Below are 22795 nucleotides of genomic sequence, written 5' to 3'. Positions count from 1 at the left end.
TTTGATTCTGGAATAATGTATCCACGATTTTATCCTATCCATTTCAATGCAGCAATATTGTCTACAGAAGTTGAGAAGGCCCTGCTTTGGCTGTAGCAGAACAGCTTCCCCAGCCTTTCAAGTACACCCAAGCTCTTGGGTGGAACTTGTGCACTGGTATGTCCAGTCCTGTTGGTCTGGAGATCGCCACTGCTTGCTGTAAGTCCTGTAAAGTTTTGCTAAGAGAAATGAGGTAATTATTCAAATCAACCTCTCCTTATATGTGTGTGTTTCCTGAAATGTGTGGTACTTGGTAGGGTCAACCATACAGCAGCTTACAGGGCCAGATTTTGCTGGTGCCCCATGTCTGAATCCTAATTCAAAGCAGAGCCACGGGTAAGGCTTGGAACCATGTCAAGGAGGTTTCCTGACGTATTTTACCCAAGTTCAATTGGATTGTATAATTCATTCTCTCTCCTTTGTCGCTAGCATGGGGCCTATAAGGAGCACAAAGATCCCAAGCTATTCCCAAGGCTTTCCTAATCTCTTGTACCTCTTCTGCAAGAAAGTGGGAACCTCTATCTGATGACATTCCCAAAGGTACCCCAAATCTAGGTATTATTTGATTCAACAGTATTTTAGCCACTTCCCTAGACTGGTTGGTAAGACAAGGGAAGTCTTCTGGCCACCCGGAAAAGGTATCCACCAGATGTAGGAGGGATTGATACCCCCATTTTCTGGGAAATTGAGTGAAATCCATCAGGCACTATTCCCTTGGAACACCTTCAGATTTTATGGCTCTTAGCACTACATTGTGAGCTGTGCTACAGTTGTCTCTTTTACAAACTATACACTTTTGGAGTCTTGATTGTACAATCTGAGCCATTTCACACCCAGTTACAGATTTTTGCAAATGTTTCCAAAGTTTTTTAGTACTCCAATGAGTGGCTTTGTGTTTGCAATCCATTTTTTCACACAGGAGTGATTCTGGGACTATTCTTTGCCCAGTTGGGATAACTGTCTAACCCTGTGGATCAAATCACAATTCTACAGTTGCAGTTAATTGACAGTCCCTAGCATTATACTCTGTTTTTTCTACTGGGAGAGGTATCTCTGGCAAGGGTATTAAAGATAAAGCTTTGTTTTCTAACATGTCTTTTTCTGCAGCCTCGTTGGCTAAATGTTTCCCCAATTCCAGTTTGGTCTTAGCCACTTGGTGTGCTCTGCAATGCCTGATGGCAACTTCCTCTGGTTTCTGGATACTTTCAAGTGTGCCCAATATTTCTTTTCCATTTTTGATTGATGTGCCTTGAGAGGTCAAAAGGTCCCTTTCTTTCCAGAAATCCCATGTGCACGTAGCACTCCAAAGGTATATTATGAATCAGTTCAAATGTTAACTCATTTTCCTCTACTCAATTCCAAAGCTCGGGTGACTGAAATTAGTTTTACCTTCTGGGCTGGAACATCAGAGGGGAGTGCCCCCGATTGGATTACCTCGGGCTGTGGAGTCACTGTGTATCCAGATGTTTGGATAGGAATATTGAGGGCATGGTCCTGTGAGAGAGCAGATGCTCCTGCTGCCCGCTCTGCCTTTGGCATCTGATATGCTGCAGGTGTGGCAGCTGCAGCAGGATTTCCTGTGGGAAGAGGCAGCACTGCTGCCACGGCCCTCGACTGCAGGGGCCCTTGGCTGTGCCCCCAGCACAGGAGTGTCACCCACGGTGGGGCACAAGGGGAAGGGGAAGGGCATTAGGAGGGAGAGAAACCAGTGTCTAGGGAGTGTGTGAGGGAAATACCAATTGATTTCCTTTTCCTTGAGTAAAGAGTTGCAAGAGCCCTGCTAGAGCTGCTGGTGGCTTGGCCTCTTGCAGGGCTGGGGAGAGCCCTGGGGCCAGGGCCCCTCCTCTTTTTGGGACACCAGGTCTAGCTGGGCAAGTGGCCCCTGTTCCAGCCAGGAGCAGAGGTGCTGTGCCTTCTGCCCTGGGCACAGGGACCTGCCACTGTCACCAGCTCTTTCCACAGCTCGTCCTGATGCTGGGCCTGCCCTGAAGGGATGGGCACAGGAGGGGAGTGGCTGTGAAACCCAGGGCGGGGCTTTCACATTGCCTGCTCTCAGTGAGTGTCTGGAAATGACAGTTTTCCATCTTCTGCCAACCAAGGCTGCCGGTGTTTCTGTGTTTGTATTAATGAGAAGAGTAAAGTGTGGGCTTGTGGTTTCATGGAGAGCAAAGCAGTGTCTGAATTCAATTGATTTCAATTTTTTCTTTCTTGGTATTTTGTCTGTGAAAAGTCTGAAAATCAAGGACATCTTTCTGGAATCCGCTGTCTGTGACCTCAATACTGGCCGAGTGACCTTCAGAACCTTGACCTGACTAAGTGAGTGCATGAACTCTTTTAGCTCTTTTTAGTGGGAGAAAATAAACCAAACCCAAATCTGTTTGTTGAATCTTTGGAAAATCTGGCTTATCCAAGACAGTATAATTTGGAATGTACAGATCTTCTGTTCATCATTCATTCAGGCGCCTGTGAAGCCAGACCAGCAATGCTCTCTTCAAAGATTTAACACAGCTCATTGACATCAAGTCACTTGAAATTTTGGCCTCAACTTTTAATGATATTTTGAATATGAGAATTTTCATTTCAGGGAGGAAGAGAATGCATTTGCACAGTTCCATTACAGGTTGTTTTTTTTCAACACACAGATTCTCTCATTTCCTCTTCTGTAGCCTTAAGCATTAAAGTCAACCATCTGCTTTGGAAATGCAGCTCAAATGTAACTCTTTCTGCTATTTTGCTTAACTTTTTTTTTAGGGGCTGAAAATATTCAGTTGTAATTTGCTTTACTTTCTTTGTATTCTTTGCCACTGTGGGATTGGAAAAAGTTCACAGGAGTTTCTCCCATCTTGGATTTTAAAATAATTTAAAATGTTATTATAAAGACGGTTTGGCAATATTTAATTTTTGCTGCTTGTGTAACTTTATTAAATCTGTAGTTTAAAACAAGTGTTACCTAGCAGGCTTTCAGTTCAATGACAGCAGTTGCTTTTCAGCAGGCTGATTTTCCTGTAGGACTAGCCAAGGAAAGTACCTTAGGAAACTGAGTTTTCCACATTGTTGCAGTGTAGGAATGGTATTCCCCAGTTGAGTGCTCACACTGATACCCCTCAGAGCACGTGCCCCTCACTGACTTCCCCACCACTTTCCCTGTGGCAGGATGGAGAGAAGAGCACAAATAGGTAAAGATCACGGGTTGAGATAAGAACAATTTACTAGAAAGAGCAGTGAAAAAAGAACACAAACGGTAATAACAACACTAAAAGGAGAGCATACAAGAGGCGAACGAGTCACACGTGATCGTTCTCCACACAGAACTTGGCACAGCCCATGACTTGCAGCACACAGGTGGAGGAAGAACAAACCCTTCCATTTGCCCCTGCCACGTGGCAGGTGGTATCCAGTTACCCCAAGGTCCTGGCCGTGCTCCTCCGAGCTGCTGCAAAGATCACCCTCCTGGCCAGATCCAGGACACAGGATCCTTCCTGCGGGTCCTGGCTCTTGCTCTGGGTGACAGACCCCCATGGCATCTGCCCCGGCAAAAGGGACTTGAGGACAACCTCTCACTTACTGACATCAGCCCCTCTGCCCCGCCCCAGCTCCCTTTTTGCCTCCAGAAAACTTTGAACAGAAGTGGCACTTAAGTGCAGTTCTGCACATGCTGAAGTGGCAGGAAGGTGACCCACATGTTGCTCTAGGCACATGTGCAGCAAGGACAAAGGAAGTGTTTGAGGGGCTGGCTCTCAAGGCATTCACTCATGCAATAGGAGCCCTGTTTCTGAGAGGCACAGCCAAGAGTGGAGCAGTCAAGCGTGGAGAACGGGGGATCTCCTGAGCCAGGGAAACCCTGGGGGAGCAGAGAGACGCAGATACCGGGCAGACCCCAAGTGACACCTGCTGCTGGCGCACAGGCACCGCGGGGACACGCACACTTTGGGGTGAGCTTGCTGTGCTTTACTGCAGTATGCAGCACACAGGCATTCCGTTTCTCAGAAATCATTAAATATGTATAAATTGCTTGAGTCTGCACAGTTAGTTTCTGAGGGTCTACTGGGGATCTTTAGAGACCCTGGGTGTTCACTGAGCTTTTGGCCTTTTGTTGACCTTTCATTGTGGTCTTCCATATAGTAGTCATTTTCATCTTGGTTGTCTGAGCAGCAGAATGTGTTCTTGAAGAAACTGTGTTGTTCTGGCTTGGCTTGGGACATAGAGGGTTTCAGAGCTTTCAGTGTTCCACTACCCACTCCTCCCTCATAAGCTATTTGCAACAATCCCTCACAGAGATCCTTTCAAGATTTGTCTTGGAAGTCTCACTTCTAAAACTAATTTTCTTTTCTAGGATAAGAATGTTTGTTATTACAAATATTTGCAAACCATCTCATGAAAGCTGAAATACAATGAATTATCACACAGAAAAAAATGCAAACAGTCACAATTCCAGCACGGGTTAGAAATACTTCTGTAAGCCTTTAAAGGTCTGGTAGCCATGAGGAAAGCCAGTCCCACCTAGAGTGGGGACTTCTAGTCTTCTCCCATTCTTACACTCCTTTTTCTGACTGATGATATGCCAGATTGCTGGATATCAAATCAACCAGCATTCTTGTAACAAATCCAGCAATTTGTAACCTTTACTCAGGGCTCAAGGCAGTAGCTGTCTTTAGCACCACGTCTTTTGTTCCAGGAGTACCACCTGTTACTTTCAGTTTCTGTTCAGGGATAACCAGTGACCTCCTTTTTGTGCTGAACCAGACATAACCATGTTGGGCACATAAACTATCACTTTTCTTTCCCATTTATTTTCAAGTATATTCTATCAATCAGGACCATGGTGGTTCCTGCTCTGAGGTGCACTGACCATGCCTTGAGTACATTTTTTAGTTATTTTTTGAGAAATACGCCCAAAATACCACAGGGTTTCTTCCTTCGTTCCCATTCTTTGAGCTAAATATGGGGCTACTGTGCAGGGCAAAGGCACTCATGGATGAACAGTGCAAAGGGTTCCATCAAATCTGGTAACTCCAGAGCAGGGGTTGTCATCAATAACCTTTAAAAGGTATGGAAAGGCTGTTGGACATTCGAGTCCAGTGTAACAACCTCCATGGATTCCTTTCATGGTTCATACAAAGACTTTTCCAACAGTCCCTAACTGGGGCTCCATAATCAACACAAACCAGTCATTCCCAAAAAGGCACGCAGTTCTTTTACAGATCTGGGCTCTGGTGTTTGACAAATTGATTCCTCCCTTTGTGTCCCCAGACTACACTGTCCTTGTGAGTGTGGCAGCCAGGAGATGAGACATGGGTAGATATAGACATGGACTTCAAAACTAACACAAGATATCATTGAAAATGAACTTTGGATGGTAATATTCAACACATTTTAACCTACATGCTTTATTATTTCTCCCTGTAATGCCTGGACAACTTATGGCTAGCACTTATTTTTGGTGCCAGCTGACTGAAATCTGGACTAATCTTGGGTATGGGGGAAATGACAATAAAACCATCATAAATTGAATATAAAATGTTTTTCTACATGTGTCAATAACTTCAATGGCCACTTGCAGTCAGCACAAATGTCAGCCTAGAATTTTGCTCGGGGCCAGCACTGGCCTTTCCATGTCAGCTCCTCCTGCAGAGGCTGTGGGGGCCTGGGCATGCTGCTGGCTTGTTTCCTTTTAGGGGACTGGGATGAGGAAAGGTCGGGGGATTTTGTCAAAGAGATGATGTTTGAGTGACCGTGTACGTGCTGGAAGCCTCACAGACTGAAGGGCCCAGGACAGGAGTGCCCAGTGCTGGGAGGGCTGCACCTTGCTGCCCTGGTGAGAGGTGTTAAGCTGCTCCTTCGCCTCCGAGAGAGCCAAGTGCAGCACGTTAGAGCAGAAACCCTTCACTAGGCCTGGTTTGCACAGCTGCAGCACCTGGGGTTGGTGGAGTGCCCCTTTCTGCACTTGGAAATGAGCTGAGTCAGTCATGGGCCAGGCAGGGCATTCCCCACCTGTGCCCATTGTGAATTCCCTCTGCCCCGACTGTGACACGTCCCGCTCCTCAGTGACATCCCGCCCAGCCTGGAACATGGAACTCCCCGTTTCCAAGGACACGTGGCCATTGTCACCGGCACACGGCAGGACCGCTCAGACCCTTCGGCGGCTGCAGCCAGAGCGGAGGTGTCAGAGGGACAGCGAGTGTTGTTCCAGCTTTGGTGGTTCCAGCACTCGTTGTTCAAGAGGCCGATCCACACACTGAGTGGAGGTAATTATTTACAGCTCTGGGCAGAAAGGGGGGGCTCAGGGGCAAATTCACAAAGCCAGCACCACAAGAACCAGAGTGTCTTAGTATTTATACAATTGAGCAAAGAAAGGAATTAGTGTTCATTGACTGCAAGTCTCCTAGTTCTTTTCATAATTAGTATTATGTCTGCTGTTGGGTAATTTCCTCTCACTTCTCATGGTCAATAGTCTGCATGCTCAGTCTCCCCCTTATTCACAGTGAGGTTTCTGGAGTGGGTGGCCATGGTCTGCTCCTGCTGGAATGGCCTTTTACCCTGTCACAGCTGATGCAGCACAGTTGCTGTGTTGGCTTCATCAGTTTGTTCCTTTTCTCGGGGGTTCTGCCAAATGTCCTTGTGCCCATAAATCCTGCATTCTTTGTGTCCACCATCAGAGGTGCATCGTTCTTCCCAAGCCTTGCTAACCTCCCCTGTGTCGAGGTCACTGAAGGCTGTCAAGCCCTGCACCTCACCAAGGCAATTGAGCCAACAAGTAACCTGCCTTTCAAAGGCCGGGCCATCCCTTTGAGCTTGGTGGCTGCTTCTTGTTTCATGGGGGTGATCTCCCTTCTTCTTGATGAGCCTTGAAAGCCACCAAGGCCAAACATCCAGGAACACATTTTGCTAAGAAGGATTTTGCATTTTGCAGCCTTTGCAGCAGGATCAGTGTCTGTGGCAGCGGGAGCAGCCGAGGCAGAGCGGGATGGCGGAGCTGCGGGCCTGGGCAGGATCCAGTGTGTTCCGCAGGGCCCCAGCGCGCGCTGCGTCCCGCAGGGCCCCCAGCAGCACTGCCGTGCCCGTCAGGGTGACCCAGAGGCCCCAGGACCAAGAGGTGAGGGGCAGCTGTGGGGCTCTGCGGGCTGGCAGCGGGTGGGGGCTTGGCCATGGTGTTGGTGTCAGGTGCTGCTGAGCCCGCGGGACCTGTTGGGCAGGGCTGGGGCCCCACGGCTGCTCCAGGGCCCCTTGGAGGCAGCTGCCCGGGTGGGAACCACTCACAGGGATGACACACAGGAGGTGCCAGTGGATGTGGGAGGTTCTCTGGTGGATGTGGCACTCAGTGATGACACTGAGGAGGTGCCAGTGAAAGTCACATGTTCTCCATGCTGGGACACTTGGGAAATTCATGCCTGGGCATGGCTCTTGGCCAAAATGCATGGATTTCTCATTGTTCCACGTTGTACTGCACTCACCGAACATGTCAGGGTAAAGGAAACTCTCTGACAGTATTTTCTAGTATTAGGAGGATGTATTAGTATATTCCCAGCTGTGATGCCTAGTGGAGAACTCCAGCCACATGCACATCATTTTCAAAGCTTTTCCACTCTTTGATACAGTTTTAGCAAACATAGAAATTAACCTTAATTGGTTCTAAAGTACAATTCCACTAAGTAATATTCTATCCTCTATTTGGGATTGATGTCTCCTTTCTCATGCTAATTAGTCCACATTTTCCAGTCCATTTATCATACCTTTTTAGATTTTATCTCAGCCAATTGTGCCTTCAGAATGAAGCAGTTGGATGGCAGTAGTTGTTTTTGTTAAAAAATGTACTTAGGCTGAAAAACATTTTAGAGATTTTTAAGTTCTACTGGAATGTGACACTTTCTGTACTAAATTATGAGATCAGCCAAGTAACCCAAATTTGGTATATCTGACTTACCGAGGAGAAACTCTTTCCTCTTCACATCTATGAAGAATTGCATCTAGAGCTGAGGAAAAGAGAAAGGGTTTTCATGCCTCTTGAGAGTCGAAATTCACCTCATGCAGATGAAATTCTTCTTGGAGCTGACTCTACGATGTACTTCCATAGTGCCAGATAAATCCCAGTGTTGGGTCCTGCTCTGAATTCTTAATCTTTTTGTGAACCACTCTCACCTGGATTGTTAGCTGAGCACTGACCAGTTCAACTGTACTCAGGCACTTGATTTCAGGGGAAGCCTGTGCCTATAAATTCCAGCAATTTATAGGGAAAGGATGACCTGCTACTTGAAGGCTTGGCTGCATTAGAGGCTAAGTGAGGGTCGCTCTCTCAGGGCACTTTTGTAGCTGGTTGCTTTCAGAGGGAGAACTGTGTCAAAGCAGCCCTTTTGAGTGATGGAACAGCAAACCTTTGCAAGTGCAGCTCTTGTTTAAAATGAAGGGCTTAGTTAATCAGCAGTGATGGAGAGTAGGCTGAAGATTTTACAGAAAATTTCTTCTTCCTTTTAGCCAAATGCCAGCGAGGTGTCGCACAATGGAAGTGTGCAGGATGTCAAATTGTATAACCCACTTGGAGGTATGGTTGCCTTTCATATTTTGCTCAATGTCTGTAAGATTTTCACCTTGGCAATTCATTTTTGCAGCATATTTTTGGGAGAGGGAATCTCTTGTGTTCAGAGCTCTCAGCTGGAGGTGGTTTGGCCTCAGGTCAGCCTTGCAGTCTCTTGTCAGTTCATTCAGGCACTGGTTTGTTTTCCCCTGAGAAAGCCTGCCAGTCCTTCCTTGTTCCCATACTCCTTGATGGGCTGGAATTTGGAGCATGGAGGTCAAGATTTGGACCACCTTATGCACTTAAATTCACAGTTTTGGTAGCTAATGTTTTTGATTTACAATTAGATTTTGGAGTACCTAGGCATTGTGCCTATCCATAAGAATTAATTGCAAATTGAAAGAAAAAATGACTGAGAGGAAGTCGCATGGAGAATTTCCATAAAGTCATTGTGGAGAACCATGCTTGATTTAATTTTTTTGGTCTTGGTCATTAATAAGTCACTGTTATCATATTACTGTGTTGGGTTCTTTTCAAGGAAATTGGAAGGAAGGCATTGGTGTCATCTTCCCAGTGGATTCCATCACTTCCCACAAAGCACAATGTGCTTAGGGGCTGCCATTTGTTGTTAACCTGTTCTGAGTGCTGTTTCCCCAAGGAGCCTGGCTCCAGGCAGACACCAGGTGCACATTCTCCTTGCAGGCACTCTGTGGTGCTGCCTGCAGCAGTGAGGTGCTACCTGAGCCAGGTACAGCCAGCTGCCCTGAGAAAAACAGGCTCTCACCTGGCTGTGGCTGCAGTCACCTGCCTGCAGGGACATCTCTGCCCCTGCACATGCAGCTCTTGCTCTGCCTTAGCCTAGTGCAGAGCATTTTAAGGCAGCACCCTTGGTGGCTTTTTGGAGAGACAACGCTAAACTTCTGAATTCCTCATTCAGGACATTCTGTTTCACATGTGAATGAAGATTTGTCTGATTCTTGGTGGTGGTCTACATAAATCCTAAGGTAATATTTAACATTCAGTAACTGGGGTCTGAGGACTGGCAGTAGTGAGACGATTGTGGAACTTGGGGCCACTTCTACTTTGGGCTGGCACAGAGAATCTCAGGTGAGACAGCTCTGGTTGCTGATAGGGTAGAGCGTGCCTTTGCAACGTGCTCCATGCAGTATCAGTTTGGGACTGGTGTTTGTCACAGAATCAGAGAATATGTGATTTGGAAGGGATCCACAAGGACATGCAAGTGCAGCTCTGTCCCCAAGAATCCCACCAGGTACCTGTGGACCTTGTCCAAATGCTTCATGAGCTCTGCTGGACTTGGTGCCCTGAGCCCACTAAGGGAGCCTGTCCCAATGCCTGACTACCCTGTGGTGAAGAACTCTTACCTACTTTTCATCCTGATGCTTGGTTATGGTTTCAGGTAATTTTCATTAGAAGTCATTCAGGGGTATCATTTTGGGAGGTCTTTTGCTTGAATGCTGTGGGAAGTCTCTGTACCTACATCGGATTGAGCTTCTCAAAACACCAGCAGTGCCCCCACTCAATAACTGGCATGTTTACCTTGTTCTAAGTAATTGAAGTGTGTGATGTTTGTGTCATTAGGTTTGCAGGCACATATCAGAGAGGCATGGTCCAAAGAACAGGAAGTGGAGAAAGGCATTAAAAGTTTGACCTACATTGAAAGATTGAAGGAGCGTGTAAAGAAAGGTCAGTCTGTGTGTGTGTGATGGGAGAGACAAAGCTCCCGGATGTCTCACCAGGACTCAGAGAGTCTCCATCAGACACCAAGCACGAGTTCCTGGTTTCAAAGCAGTGCCTGGTGTGTCATATCCCCTCCCTCGACCTGCTGGCCACGCTTCCCCTGGTGCAGCCCAGCACACGGTTGCCTTTCTGGGCTGCCGGCACACGGTGCCAGCTCATGCCCGGCCTCTCATCCACCAGCACCTCCAAGTCCTCCCCACCTTCATCCCCAAGCATGTCTCAGTGCCAGGGTATGTCCCAACCCCAAAGATGCAGCACTTTGCACTTGGCTTTGTTGAATCGCAGGAGGTTCCCAGGGCCCCACTTCCCAAGCTTGTCCTGGTCCTTCTGGATGGCATCCCATGCCTCTGGTGTTGGCAAACTTGCCAAGCTTGCATTTAATCCAACTGTCCATGCCATTCCTGACATAGCTCACTGCTTGAGCTTACAAACTGGGAAAATCATACAAAAGCACCATGCATAAAAGTAATTTTTCATTAATACCATCCCTCCAATATCATTCGTTTACCAGGTATTTTTAAGGATTGTTTCTTCCCAATGCTTTACTGTTTGGATTCTTACTGATCTATCAATGCTGAACAAACAGAATTTCAGCAGTCTCGGTACATCCTTTTGAATCAACTTCCTTGCCTTCTCCCAACCCCCCATTTGACAACTCTTTTTCTGTTTTTCCTTTACTGAAGTGAAAATACCAGAGCTCAGGAGAGCCCCATGCAGCTCTCCAGATCTTGTGCCTGAGAGGAAGAGAACGATGCCCACGAACCCTGCCAAATTCTTCCAGAGACTTTCCAGGACTGTTTCCCAACGACCCATCAGAGACAGGGTGATTCATTTACTGGCTCTCAAGAATTACAAGAAGCCAGAGCTACTTTCCCACTTAGAAAGAGAGGGAGTTGTGCAAAAGGACAAGGAATCTCTTGGAAAGATCCTTCAGGAGGTGAGATCCTGGAGTCGCTGCCAGCAATGCTAACTCTCAGCTGTCTTACTTCAGGGTTTCAATTAGAAACTAATGAGAGGCTTGGGAAATGCTCCTGGTTTAGATTTTTCCATCAGCTTTACCCAGTTCCCCCCAATGGCAAGCCCATGTGAGGAAAGAAAGAAACCTTCCAAACTTGGGAGGCATTGTTGTTTTTCTAGAATGGCTGGCAATGATAAATTCTTTGTAACATGCTTGCTTCTCGTGCCTTTTTGTAATCCTCTCTCTTTTCCTTGGACTCTTTAACTGCTTCATGGAGGAACTTCAGAGGGTGAAAGTCTCAACTGGATGAAACACTTAGTTGAGGTCCTTAAAATCCTGGGACAAGTTTCAGAGGAGAGAATTTTGGTAGCTGCCTAGGGCAGTATTTCACTTGAAGGGATTTGGTGGCCACTCGATGGTACTTGACTGCTGCTGGGATCTGTGGGGATTGCTTTCCAGGGGAGGGTGTTCCAGGAAAATCCTCCATGATAGAGATGGTTCCCAGCTTTGAGCACAGGGGTTCTTTGTTGTCCTGTGTATCAAGTCTTCAAATTCCTTGGCACCTATTATTATTCAGTAACTTTTCCAGGTGTTTGTTTAGTTCCACTGGTATTTCTTTATCATTCCTACAATTCACATTTATGGAAGGATTCAGTGGCTGTTTCCTTCCTTTTCCATATTCCCCGTCCATGTAGGCTGTTACTGAATTATGCTATCATTAAATAGCATATCATGAAGCAATATTTCCTTTTTAGCTATGAAAGAAGGGATTATAGGATTTCAAAGCTCAGCTCCTTAGAAGGTAAGAGGTGGAAAAATCTCCTTTCCCTTTTCTTCTTGTCAATGTTTAAGGAGATTTGGAAGGAGTAGTTTCATGTTTGCAGTGTGAACTGCCTCAAGGTACTAGTTTGCATTCTGAAAGGGCTGTGTGAACAGCACTTCATCCTGAAAACTATTATTCACATTTTTCTTAACTTCGCAGCAGGTGGCATTGTTTTTGGGTATAGATGAAAAACCAGTAGGGTGAATTTGCTGAGCTCTTACACTCACAGCCTTCCTTCTCTTCCAACACAGACTTAGTTGTGCTTTTAAGAAGTAAATTCCTGATTCTGGGTATCTTGGTTACTTTTTAGCTGTTGAAGTGTAGCTCTAGGTAGGTTATCTCCCACAAGTGTTCCATAGGAACCTGTAGTTTCCTCTGAGCAAGCACTTGAGAAAGAAAAGCAGTTCTGTTTGCAGAGACAAATGCCAGCATCCTGTGGAGCTTCATGGGATGGTGAAAGCATGCCCCGTTAGAGGCCCAGGCTGTGCTCTGCCATGGCAATGCAGCTGGGTGAAACAAGAGGGTAGCCAATGTGTTCCTGAGGGTGGAAAAATATGGATTTGCCCATGGAGATGATGTTCTTCAGGTCTTACTCAAAAGATAAGGAAACAGAAAGGAAAAGCCTGGCCTCTCCTTGTATTTCAAATGGTGAAGATTGAGAGCTGTGGCATAGGGGACTTTGACTCTCAAAGCTGTGTTAAAGACCAAAAAACCTGGATCCCTGCTGCAGGGAGAGGTTTTCATAGCATCCATTTCCTCCATGCTTGCAGCACTTTGGCATTTATTTACCTCCCAATTTCTAGAGCCCAAATGGACCACACCTCTTTAATATTGTTACCTCTTACATGTCAGCTGCATTGTTCTTCACATTGAACAAAAGTCCAGGAAAACTGGTGCATGATTTCTTTTCACCTTTGCTTTAGCTTTGCAGTATCAGTTTGACATCTATAGTCTGCCTTTAGGTGAAATGAACATTTATGTTTTAAATGTCTGTCCTTAGGTAGCCAACCTGGATGCAAATGAGAATTCTTTCAGCCTGAAGGAACATTTCTTTAAAGACATCCAGGAAGATTGGCCTGGCTACACTGAAAGAGATAGACAGACATTGGAGGTGACCCTTTCTCAGTAAGTTCAGTCAGGACAACAACCATTTCAAAAAACCCTCTGGGAAATGAAGGTCTGTTTTCCCTGTGAGAAAAGAACGATAACTGTTGATAGTTTTGCTTTGTAACCTGAAATGTTGGACCATCCTTACAGAAAACCAACTCCATCTCAGAATTCCACCAGCACCAGCCAGTCACCATCTCTGGGACCTTCTGAAGGAGATACTCCACCCAGAACTGCTCAGGTATTTTGTGAATTTTTTAAACATTCTCTACTATGAATGATGTTTTATCCCACTTGCTCCTGGTGTCCAAGCTGTGATATGAAGCAGTAGTGCTCTCTTTATATTGTATGAACCTGAGGCGTGTACTTCCAATGGGATTCCTGTATAGTTTTCCAGATGGTTGCAATGTCAAAGCCTGCAACAAGCTTGCACACATGACTTGTTTCTCATGGTGCGTAGGAAACTCTGCTAAGGACAAGATGTGGACATGTTTCTGGTACCTGGCTGTGTCTGTGCAGGGTTCTGGATGATATGGCAGCTCTAGTACTTAAAACATGCACGGTCATGCCAGTGCTACTGTTTGAAGAGAAATCTAAGGGAAGTCTAGAATAAGGACAAATTCCAGTAGTAAGGCATTTGTAGGAAACTTGTTTTTCTGTCCTAAGCAGCATTTAGGCTCCCATTTTGATTCAGACTATCCCATGTGAGAGGAGGGAACTCTGAATCATCATGGAATAGCTCGGACTTGTTAGGCTTAAAATCAGAGCATGGTCTTTTTGAAAGAATCTTGGAAAACATTGCATGAAAAGGTTAGTTTCCTAAAGATTAAAAATACTCTTTAAATAGAGGAGGGAGGACACAGCTCTATTTTTCCCTACTCTTTTCCCAGCCACAGTAGGAAATGTTGCAGGGCCCAGCATCCTCTTAAGTCCTGCCTCCTTGCCCACAGGATTTCTGTCAGCAGGCAGGCACAGAGCTGTGTCTGGCACTCCTGTTCTGAGCTGCTGATGTGCACGGATAGGAGCAGTGTTTGCTCGGTAGGGAAGAGGCTGTGATCCAGGGTTTCCTCTGGAGAACAGCAGGAATGAGACCTGCAGCCAGACTGGGCCTTCCCTCTGTTGTTATCATCTCTGCTTTGGACACGCTGTGATCGGCACCACACCGGTGGCTCCTTGGGGCTGCTTTAGGGAATCATGTGGGTGTGTGACAGCAAGAGCTGAGTGTTTTCCTGGTGTGTCTAAGGAGAAACAGGGAGCAAGATAAAACCAACTTGAGCTCCCCATTTTGGGGAAGCCTTTGATAGAGGTGCTGAAGGGAGTGTCTTTGTCCCAAAGCCTTTGAGCTACAGACTAGGAGAAAGACTTGCTGAATACTGGGGTGAGAAAGTAGGGATGAAATAGAGAACATATTTAGCTGCAGCACTCCTTGTTTGAAAGGCTGTTTTAGGTAAGAAAGGTGTGTTTTCAACCATCGCCAGTTCAGAAATGCTGTTTGTTCAGAATGGGAGGAAAACTAATCGGGATCATCTTTGCAGAAACGGCCTCTGGATTCTGACTTTCTCAGTCCTGTGATGGGCAAGAAGCAGAGGATTGACCAAGAGCCCAGTGATGTCCAGCCAGCAGCTGGTGGCCACTCTCCTTCTTTCTTGGACCTGCCTTCCACATCCTGTTCAATTTTGAACATGTCTCCAAGTGTCAGATCCATTTCCGTTTCCACCGAAGTACAACTGAAAAATAAGGTTCTGACACATTCTGGATTCCCAGTGTCTGCCAGGGTGCAGGGGAAGACTCCCAAGTCCAAAGGTGAGTAAACAGAATGAGAGAGGGTAAAAAAATCCCATCCTTTGGATTTTTATGAAATGCTTGCCATGCTCAAAGCCAAAGAGAAGAGCAGAGAGCTCAGGACCCAGGCAGAAAAGGAGTCACACAATCCAAGTGCAAAGGGTATTAAACTGATGGACTCCTTTCAGATATGCTTCCATTTCATTTTTTTACTGGATATCTATATGTTTTTATGCCCATATCCAGCCTCTCATCCACCAGCACCTCCAAGTCCTCCCCACCTTCATCCCCAGGCGGGCCTCGGTGCCAGGGCATGTCCCAACCCCAGAGATGCAGCACTTTGCACTTGGCCTAGTTGAAACCAATGAGGTTCCCAGGGCCCCAATTCCCAAGCTTGTCCTGGTCCCTGTGGATGGCATCCCATGCCTCTGGTGCTGGCAAACTTGCTGAGAGTGCACATATTCCCACTGTCCATGCCATTCTTGACATAGCCAACGCTTGAGCTTACAAACTGGGGAAATCATATAAAAGCACCATGCATAAAAAGAAGTTTTCATTAAAACCTCCCATCCAGTATCACTCCTTTACCAGGCATTTTACTAACTGTTTCTTTTTAATGCTTTACTATTTGGATTCTTTTATATTTGTAAATGCCCAGCCAATGGAGGTTCAACATTCTTGGTGCATCCTTTGGAATCAACTACCTTGCCTTCTGCAAACCTGCAATTTGAACTCTCTGTTTCTGGTTTTCCCTCACTTTAGGAGAAGAAGCAGAGGTCAGAGGAGCCCAACAAAACAATCCAGGTCCTGTGCCTGAGAAGAAGAGGATGGTGCCTATGAGACTTGCAGACATCGACTGGAGCAGCTGCGCTGCTGTTTACAGCCGACCCTACAGGGACAGGGTGATTCATCTGCTTGCTCTGAGGGATTACAAGGAGCCAGAGTTACTTGCTCGGCTGCAGAGAGATGGAGTCAGGCCAAAGGACAAGGATTCCCTTGGAAAGATCCTTCAGCAGGTGAGATCATGGAGCTTGTACCACCAATTCTTCCATCATGCTGTTCTGCTGTTCATAATTTTACTACTTCCTCACCTGTTCAAATTAGAGACTTTCCCAATACTCCTTCAAGGTAAGTTCCACTGGTATTTCTTTCTGATAGGCTTTCATCAGAGGCACACCCATGGAAAGATGCAGTAGCTCCTTCTTTCCTTTTTAAATATTCCCCATGCACCTGAATGGTGCTGTTGCTGAATTATGCAAGCATTATTATATTAAATTGGATTATTTCCTCTTTAGCTAAGAAAATAGTTTTGGAGCCTAGGCAAAGGACTCAAATTCAACGTCGATACAGTTTTAGTTGATCCCACAGTGACTTTTAAGAACTCATTCCCTGAACCTGCAAAGTTTGTTGCTGTGTTTGCCCAGGGTAGTGGCAGGGCTTTTTCACGCTGCAGACATTCACAACATAATGAGAGCCATGTTCTGCCATCCCAGCTGAAGTAGCTCCTTTAGATTTCTATAGTTTGCATATAGGTATAATGAAGATTTGTTTTCCTAAACGTCTGCCTGTAGGTAGCCAACGTGAATGCAAAGGAGAATTCCTTTAGTCTGAAGGAACATCTGTTTCAAACCCTTCAGAGTGATTGGCCTGGCTACAGTAAAATCGAAAGAAAGAGTTTGAAGTCAATACTTTCTAGGTAAGTTCAGTCTCTTGGGGAAGGAAAAGAGCCTTTTTAGAAAAAAAGCCCTGGAAAATGAAGCCTAGATTCTTAGAATATGCTGCACCAGCAGAGGCCCATCAGGGTCATGGAATCCAACTCCTGGCCCTGCACAGACACCACGAGAATCACACCCTGTGCCCAAGAGAGTTGTCCAAACTGTTCTTGAGCCCTTGCTGCAGTGATCACTGGCCTGGGGAGCCTGTTGCAGTGCTCAAGCACCCTCTGGGCCATGAATGTTTTCCTGATGTCCTGCCTAAAGTTCCCTCAACTCTGCTTCATGTTTTTTCCTTGAGTCCTGACACTGAAGGTCTGTTTTCCCTGCAAGGAAAGAACTATGACAGTTGATATTTAGGCTTTGTAACATGAACTCTTGGACCATCCATACAGAAAATCAGCTCCATCTCAGAACCCCACCAGCAGCAGCCAAGCAACATCTCCAAGGCCTTCTGAGACAGATGCTCCAGCAAGACCTGCTCAGGTATTTTGTGCATTTTTAATATTCTGCATTGTATAGTAAATTTTAGCAGACTTGCTGGTGATGTAGAAGCTGTGATGGGAATGTGCAGGATCAGGCCTAGGCATGTTTTGCCACACACTGCTGTGACCTCAAGGTTATGATAAGAAGAGAGGATCCAGCAGGGGTGGAGCAGCATTGTCCTGATCCAACTTTCTGCTCTGCCTGGAGACTTGAGCTCAGTCCCCACCCTCAACTCATTCCCTGGAGAAGGGCTCAAATGGCTGGCTCTGCTTGTGTGACAGAACTGCATGAGAAATCTCCTGTGCATAAGAGGCTGCACCAGGCTGGGGCAGATGGGGCCCTCTTGCTCTCTTCTCCCTCTGTCTCTCTGTCACTCTCATTGTTGACCCCAGCTCTGCACTATCCACATGGCTGGACAAAACACAGCACCTACAGAATGGTGCTATTCCCTCACTCCCTCCTCTGCCTTAATTTCTCTCCTCCCTCCCTCTGCCTGGGCACAGCACGGCTGTCCTGTTCTACTCCATCCCCGGCCCTGAGGTTTGCTGTGCCTGTGGGGAGCTTGTGGCCGTGTGTTGTGGCTCGTGAGGCAGCACCTTTGAGAAGCTCCTTGGGAGGAGCTGAGAGATGACTGAAGGGCCCTGAGCAACAGCAAGGGCTCCTTGGTAACCACTTGTGAAACTCTCTTGTACAAGTTTAAAGGCTTGTTAGCCAACAGCTTTTGAGTCTGCGGAGTGGGTGAGCCTGCTGGATTTAAGACAGCTGTACCTAAATGCACAAGAGTTTCTGGACATGTGACTGGTGTCTGTGTTCATCCTGATGAGAATTCACAACCAACCACAACATCCTGTACTCATGGGTTGTAATAGTGAAGCATTAATCTTGTTTTTAATGCATAAAACTCCAAAACAGCCAGGTTCCTCTGTAATAAATTATGTGGGTGTTTGATAGCAAAAGCTGAGTCTTTTCCTGGTGTGTGCAAGCAGTAATTGGGACCTAGACAAAAGTTACCTGGCATCCCCATTTTGGGGAAGCTTTGCTGGAGCTGCTGAAGGGAGCGTCTACTTCCCAAAGCCTTTTAGCAGTAGACTTGGAGAAGGTCTTGCTAAGTGCTAAGATGAGAAAGTAGGAATGCAGAAGAGCAGATATTTACCTGCAGGTCTTCCAGGTTTGACAGTTATTTTTAATTAAAAATAGTGCATTTTAAAACTTTGCCAATTCACAGATGCTGCTTTTTTAGAATGGAGAGCAAAACCTGATTGTGATCATAGAAGAATGAATTATTTTGTTGTTGTTGCAGATACGGCCTTGGGCTTCTGGCTTTATCAGTCCTGTCAGGAGCAAGAAGCAGAGAACTGAGCAGTAGCCCAGTTACATCCAGGCAGCAGCTGGTGGCCACTCTTCTTCCTGGGTGCTGGCTTTAACATTCCATTCTATGGGGATGTCAAAGCCATCCCTGTAGAATGGGATGTCAAAGCCAGCACCCTGTCTCCAAGTCTGGGCTCCATTTCCCCTGCACCCTTTAGGTTCAAGAAAAAGACAAATGTTGGAGTTCTAGAATGCCAGCAGTTGTGTAGAGGACTAGCATGTCCAAAAAGATGTGAAGAGAGCTGGGGAGGCTGAAGCAGTAGTGTCCCTTGGATTTCAATGAAGGTATTAATGTGCTGCTTTTCCCAACTCCAGTGTGGACAATGATGGAGTAAAATTTGATTATTAAGAGAAGCCTCTGCCCGAATTTTGGTGCAACCAAGACCATATTTCAGAGTTAATACTACAGATGTTGTTTACAAGTAAATGTGAACTAGGGAGCTAGAAAGGTAAAGGAGGAGATGGGCCAGGTGGGGGGAAGTGCAGAGATGAACACCGAGGTGGGTGAGGCCCGGACGGGCCCTCCCTTCCTGCAGTGCAGCTGCACAGGCTCAGCTGCAGCAGTGCTGCTGCATCCCCTCATGGCATTTGCAGGAGGGGAGGGAGAAGTGTGTGTGTGGTCTAAAGCCCTGGAAATTGCTCACAGCTTGTGTCAGGGCAGTGGTGTTGGCAGGGGCAGCCAGGCCTCCTGCAGCTCTGGGGCTCTGGGGCAGCTGCGGCCTTTGGAGCAGGCGCGGCAGGGCCCCGGCTCACATTGCTCCGGGACCACCCAAAATGTGGAAAGGCATCTGTGGTTTTCTTTTCAAAACTATCCTGCATACTACTGAGGTGTATCAGGCCTGGCATGCATCCTTGGCACAAGTTGTTGTCTGTCCTGCTACTGAATTTCAACTTGTTAGCAATTTACTGCTTGTAAATATTAATCTCAGGGTGGTTTGAAGGAATTGAAGGAAAAACTGCCTGATGTGGAGGGAGTTTTTTTCATCCAATAAGAACCAGACCTTAAGGCCTAGAGGAGCAGAAGCATTGGTGTGAGAGTGCTGGGAAGTGGCATCTATTATTCTCATTGCCACTTCATCTTGGATTTGTATCATGAGCTTGATAAACCTCACACCTGTTGATTTGAGGGAGAAGGGAATGAAGAAGGTTTGACTCCCATCGGTGGCTTTGAGCATTAATGAGTTTTGCCCTCCTGAGGAGCTGACGCGCTTTGGGTTTTTGTTGTTGTAGTTTCTGACTTGTCTAGAGTTTGTTTTTTGGTCTGCATTATAACTGCCTCAGTTTGCCATGTTCCCTCAAGAGTGGTGCTCACAGAGAAAAATAGCTCAAAAGATAAACTCAGTGTATATTTTCTGTTTTACATGAATAAAGCCAGACTGGACTAGCTGAGTGTGCCTCAAGGCTATTTTGTAGGAAAGGTCAGGAAATTCTAAACTCTGCAGAAATGTTGGCATGCACTGATTTTCTTTTGATTTCTCCTTCATAGGGTAGCCCCAGCTACTCCGAGATGAAGAGCAGGTGCCACAGGAGCAGTAGCTCCACAAAAAGCTGTCCCACATTCAGCAATGAGTATCTGAATTTGGCAAGCAGCAAGTCCTGGAGTCCTGGCACCAGTCTTCTGCTTCAGCAAAGGATCATCTATGAGCTCCAGCTGTTTTATTTTAAAAGATGATTAGCTTTTTAGGTTTCTTCAAGTTAGTAATAAGGAGATGATTATTTGTTAAAAATGTAGGATTAGTTAGTCTACGATTAGAGACTTTAGTATTGAACTTTAGCAATAAAAAAGTTGCATTATTGTTAACTCCTTCTCTTATCATCAGTTTTATCATATTTGGAGAGTCTTTCTTCTGGTCAATTCTTCTCTTCAAGACTTAGCTCTGTCCACTGAATGAAACTTATCAGTAGAGAATGGAAGCCCAGTACCTTTATTATAAAATTGTGCACATATTAAGAAAATATTGTAGCAAATGGAATTTCTTTATGACAAGAATAAGCCTGTTTTCTGATTTACTTGTTAATTTAAAATCTTTGCCTTAAGGGATGGAAAGGGTAGAGGACAACCTCCACCCCAAATGACCTTGTTGTGGAGGGTTGCAGAGGAGTGCACATGGGCTGCTCTAAGCTGTCAGCTGAAGCAGCTCTCAGGACTGCTGGCAGATCATGGCCTCACCTTGTCATGAGCCGGGGAAGATCCAGATCTCTGTAAGGGTTTTGTAAAAGACATGGAAAAGCGTTGGAGGCAAGGTACATCAATTGGTTTAAAAAGAGAAATTCCGTTCAAGTGTCCCTTCAGGATCGCTATCAGTTTTGTAGATTTCTCCAAACTAGTCAGTCACAACCTGTCTTTCTAGAGAGACACAGATGTTGATTCCTGCACAGACCAATGGGGACTTTGATGTCTAGTTCTTTTCCTAAATTTCCTGCCATTTATTTATTCAGCTGAAAAAGAGGACATGTTAGCAACAAGACCATAATCTTCTCTTGGGAAAGGATATGAAATTGTCTGAGGGAGGATAATATTTGGGAACACTCAAAGGTGGCTGGGAATGCCCCTTTCTTCCTTGCAGAGTATTCTACAAATTCCTCCATTGTCCCCAAGACAACGATATTGAGTCCCTGTATGTGAGAGCCCTTGGGGTGTTTTGTGATTGAACACCTGAGCCGTTGTTGCCCTTCTGTTCTCCTTCAAGCCAAGTTCAAGAAATGTCACCTCCTAAACCCTGAGACTTGGGTCCATTTTTGCCTGGCTCAGGGGTGCTCCTCCAGCTCTGCAGTGCAGCAGCCCCAGGGGCGCTGCCGTGGGGGGCATGGGGTGAATTGTGCTGGGCTGCCTCCCCTGGGCCTGCTGGCTGCTGCTGCTTGACAGAGCGTGCCAGAGTGCTGCTGCCCAGGGTGGGCTGACACTGAGGACTTTTCATAGTTACCCCTTCATGACATATCTTTCCCTTGATGGGATTTCTTCTAACTCACTCTACACTGCATTAGAAAATTTTATTTCCATGCTTTAACAAATTGAAGCTTCAAATTCTCATCTATATTTTCCCCTCCAGTCCCTTATGTGTTGGGGCTGGCTTCCCTTGGGGGCAGATGTATCAATGTACTGATCCCATCCCCTTTTATTGCTGCAGGAGTGCTTAGGAACACTTCAAATGGTCCTTTCCACTTTTCTTTAAGTGCCTTTTTACTCTGCTTTCTGACATAAGACACAGTCCCCAGGTTGATGAGGAAGTGCCTGAGGCACCAGGGATGGTCAGAAATTTGTGGAAAGATGAGAGCACTTTCCACAAAGAAGATAAAAAGGGACTGAAATTATTCCTATCATAAGACTTTCTCTAGAAAGGATTGGAATTTGTAGTGCCTTCCACAGGGCATTTCCGATGGGCTCACTTTTTCTTTAGAAGCCACTGGAATTCTGAACCTCAAGAGTGCAAGGGGAAGCACTGGTGGGCACTTCAGTGAGTTTTCCTGGCCATATTTACTAATTTCTGCTTTTAGACTCTGCTTTGTTCTCTCAGCCTTGCTGCTGGGAATGACCTCCATGGGCTGAGTAGGTCCCATTTAACTGGGAGTGTTTTACATAACTTTTGCAGTTTCAGCTATGAAATGAAGATCTGTATCTGATGACATTCCAAAAGGAATCAGGGAATTCCGAATCTTAGTAGTTTTTCTCTTATTATTACTTGAGGTAATTATTTAGGCTTCTTGTTGTTGTTGTTTTGGGGTTTTTTGTTTGGTTTTTTGTTGGTTTTTTTTGTTTTTTTTTTTTTTTTGTTTTGTTTTTTTTGTGACAAGGAAAATCCTCTGGCCATGCAGAAAATGGGTCCACTAAACTGTAGAAAGATTGCTGGCTGAACAATGCCATGACATTCTCCTGTGGGAACTGGACAACCTGGCCTGCAGTTTACAGAGTTACTCTGTACTGTCCCCAGAACAAGACAGACCATGTGCTGTCCTCAAACAGATACATCAAGGAAGAAGGAGCATTGTGCCCAGATGAAACCAAATGCCAAGCACGTCATGGGAACCCCTGCAGAGGCTCTGGCTTGGTGGCAGAGGCTGTCACAGCACTGCCAACAGCAACTGTGCAGCCAGAGCCGCAGAATTTGTCACTGCTGGCCTGAAAGTGCCAGCCCTGGATGGAAATGTCAGCAGGAGCTCATGCTCTGCCTCCCCGTGCTGACAAATCCCTGGAATCCCTCCTGCTGTGCTCTGTGGCAGCACTGCCAGAGGAGGCAGAGGATGTGACACATCCT

At 46.1% G+C, this 22795-nt stretch overlaps 1 protein-coding gene across 1 annotated transcript; it reads left to right on the top strand.

The window, feature by feature from the left end:
- Positions 1–7105: 7105 nt before the first annotated feature.
- LOC135292804 (RNA polymerase II elongation factor ELL2-like) lies at positions 7106–20605 on the top strand. Its single transcript, XM_064406880.1, has 12 exons — positions 7106–7132; positions 8509–8575; positions 10148–10252; positions 10990–11243; positions 13088–13212; positions 13345–13435; positions 14730–14997; positions 15739–15992; positions 16548–16672; positions 17084–17174; positions 18475–18827; positions 20029–20605. Exons 4-11 carry the CDS (start codon positions 11058–11060, stop codon positions 18538–18540), a joined length of 1206 nt encoding a protein of 401 aa, XP_064262950.1. The 5' UTR covers positions 7106–7132; positions 8509–8575; positions 10148–10252; positions 10990–11057; the 3' UTR covers positions 18541–18827; positions 20029–20605.
- The last annotated feature ends 2190 nt before the right edge of the window (positions 20606–22795 follow it).

This window comes from Passer domesticus, unplaced genomic scaffold (genome assembly GCF_036417665.1).
Source record: "Passer domesticus isolate bPasDom1 unplaced genomic scaffold, bPasDom1.hap1 HAP1_SCAFFOLD_51, whole genome shotgun sequence".
NCBI classification, from domain to species: Eukaryota; Metazoa; Chordata; class Aves; order Passeriformes; family Passeridae; genus Passer; species Passer domesticus.
This window is presented reverse-complemented; position numbering and strand designations above follow the sequence as displayed.